Raw genomic sequence first — 3,043 nt, 5'->3', positions numbered from 1 at the left:
CTTGCAAGTGGATGCAAGATAACTATCCTGGGGAGTATTAGCGACTCTCCCACTCCACTGAGGACAGACAAGAACAAGAACAAGAAGGCTGACATCGCAGCTGTAAGAAGACCAAGAAGGAAGAAAAGGCATGGCGCTACATTCTCTGGGCCACGTTCTTTCAGGGCTTTTTTTTTTTTAGAATTAAGGACAATACATTTTTTTCATCCTTAAAATTTGTTTTCTGATTATTGTGTAGAATTCAAAAAATGCAAAAGCACATAAAAAAGGAAACTGAGATGACTTATCATTCCAAGACTCAGAGGTCATTACTGTTTGGGGGTTTATCCTTTCCATCTTTTTATTGGATACTCTATTTCTTTTTTACAAAAGTACAAAAATCCTATACATTCATTTCTTTTAAAGTTATATAAAAAAAAATTCCTAACATAAAATTTACCATCTTAACCACTTTTACGTGTACAGTCCAGTCGTGTTAACTATATTCACATTGATGTGCAACAGATCTCCAGAATTTTTTCATTTTGCAAAACTGAAACTCTATACCCACTGAACAGTTCCCCATTTCCTCCTCCTCCCAGGCCTTGGCAACCACCATTTTACTGTTTTTATGGATTTGACTACTTTAGATACCTCTTGTAAGTGGGATCACACACTATTTCTCTTTTTGTGACTGGCTGATTTCACTTAGCACAATATTCTCAAGGTTTATCTAGATTGTAGCATGGGACAGGATTTCCTTACTTCTTAAGGCTGAATAATATTTCATTGCATGATACCACGTTTTGTTTATCCATTCACCTATCAATGGATGCTTGGGTTGCTTTCACCTCTTGACTATTATGGATAGTGCTGCTATGAACATGGGTGTACGATTTCTCTTAGAGACTACTTTCAATTCTTTTCAAAATATACACAGAAGTGGGATTGATGGATCATATGATAATTCTAGTTTTAATTTTTTTGAGGAACTGCCATACTATTTTCCATAGCAATTGCATATATTCACTATTTAACTCATTTGGGTAAATACTAAGGAGTACAATTTCTGAATCATATGGTAAGAGTATTTTTATATGGGTTTGTTTTTTACGTGTGTTTTAAAACATATAGAAGCTTTCACTGTTTTGTTGACAAATCTATTAACCTTTTCTTTCATAATTTTTGCCTTTGGTTTTGTTTAGAAAGGCTTTTCCCTTCTAAAATTTTATTAAAAATTGTATATCTTCTAGTAGTTCTGTAGTTTCATTTTAGTTTTACATTTCAATCTTTGTTTTATTTTGACATGAGGCCAATATGTAATTTCATTTTCCTTTGGCTTTCTTTTCACTACCATAATTATTAGTAAGTTTCTCTAAATATTGATCCACACAACAATTCCAAAGGAGTTCCCATTTTACAAACAAGGAAACTGAGGCAGAAAACTCATTGCACTTAAGGACACCACATAGTCATTAATTTACATAATCAGGATTCAAACCCAGCTCTTTTGATGTCAAATCCTGTTCTCTCTTCAGGACAACCTGCGTACTCAAAGTATGGTCCATGGACAAGCAGCATTGGCAACACCTGGGCACTTGTTAGAAACGGGGCGTCTTGGGTCCCACCCCATACCCACTGAATCAGAATCTACATTTCCATCAAGTTTTAGAAGTACTGTTGTGTGTATTTCTACAAATTTAAAGTACAACAGAACCACCTGGGGCACTTGTTAAGCTCCATCACTCCTCAATATTTTAACTCAATAGGTCTGGGGTAATGATCACAAATCTGCATTTTAACAAGATCTCAAGTTATTCTTATGCAATTGGTCCATTGATCACACTTGAGAAATACACCAAATAAAACAACTGAGAAATACTCAAAAACTGAAAGTTAAAACACCAAAAGTGATGGCTGATTATTTCTTTTAATCTCAATTTAAGTAAGATTTTTTTTTTAACTGAAAAAAGAGACAACTGGGAGGTAAGATTAGATGCGACAATTAGATTATAATCAACGAGGATGATGACTGAATTTTCAATTTTACGAAAAATCAATTAAAACTACGGGCAAAAGGCCTCCGTTCTAGCCATAATTTAGTGGAGACAGCGTGGATAAGAGAAATATGTACCCAAGTAGATTGGCGTCTACTTCCCCAACTTCAAATGTTGTCATTTACGTCCGTGAGTCAAGGTCTCTTCACCAATAAAATGAGGGTAATAATAACCTGCCAGCAGGTAGAAAGAACCTGTCTGTCAACTTTCTGAACTTTTGTCTCCGGTATTGACGTCCATAGGGCTGGGACAAGTGAACATTTCAAGGAACTAAGCAGCCTTTGGAGACTCGATTTTTGCCAGCTCAGATTGCCCGGAAGCCGACGCCACCTGGCCAGAGGCGGGGCCCCGGCGACCAACGAGGCCCCTCGGAATACCGGTCTGCGTCACCCGGCTGGAGACACCCTCTCCCCGCCCCAGTCCTCCAGACCGACTCCGTCATCAATAATTCATTAACAGCCTTCTCTCCATTGGTTGACGTCTCCACCCGCGCTGGCGGCGGCCCAATGAGGAAGGACTTGAGAGAGCCCTTCTGAATAGTGAACGAGTTCTCGTGACGTAGCGACCGAGGATTGGCTGCGACGGCGCGAGGCGGGGCCAGCTCGGACGGCCGCGAGCGCAGCTGGGGCAGCTCACCGCCAGCCGGGGACTGTCGAACTCGGAGCGGGGTCGGATTGAGGAGCCGGCGCTGAGAGGCAGGCGCGGGGCGCGAAGCGGCGGCAGCATGTTCAGCTGGATGGGAAAGCAGGCTGGCGGGCGCGAGCGCGCTGGCGGCGCGGACGCGGTGCAGACGGTGACTGGTGGCCTGCGTTCGCTCTACCTGCGCAAGGTGCTGCCGCTGGAGGAGGCGTACCGCTTCCACGAGTTTCACTCGCCGGCGCTGGAGGACGCCGACTTCGAGAACAAGCCCATGATCCTACTGGTGGGCCAGTACAGCACCGGCAAGACCACCTTCATTAGGTAACCCGCCCCGCCCATCCTCACCCCCGCCTGGACCCCTTCCCCCC

At 42.8% G+C, this 3,043-nt stretch overlaps 1 protein-coding gene across 1 annotated transcript in view; it reads left to right on the top strand.

Annotated features, from left to right (window-relative positions):
- Window positions 1-3,000, top strand: part of PLA2G4E (phospholipase A2 group IVE) — a 42,551-nt gene extending 39,551 nt beyond the window's left edge. Inside the window, exon 22 of the mRNA XM_023527707.1 lies at window positions 2,599-3,000. Coding sequence (XP_023383475.1) covers window positions 2,599-3,000 — 402 coding nt within the window. The remainder of the gene's footprint in view (window positions 1-2,598) is intronic.
- The last annotated feature ends 43 nt before the right edge of the window (window positions 3,001-3,043 follow it).

The sequence above is a fragment of the Pteropus vampyrus genome, unplaced genomic scaffold (genome assembly GCF_000151845.1).
Source record: "Pteropus vampyrus isolate Shadow unplaced genomic scaffold, Pvam_2.0 Scaffold19, whole genome shotgun sequence".
NCBI lineage: Eukaryota > Metazoa > Chordata > Mammalia > Chiroptera > Pteropodidae > Pteropus > Pteropus vampyrus.
The sequence above is the reverse complement of the archived record's forward strand: the minus strand, read 5'-3'. Positions and strand labels throughout refer to the sequence as shown.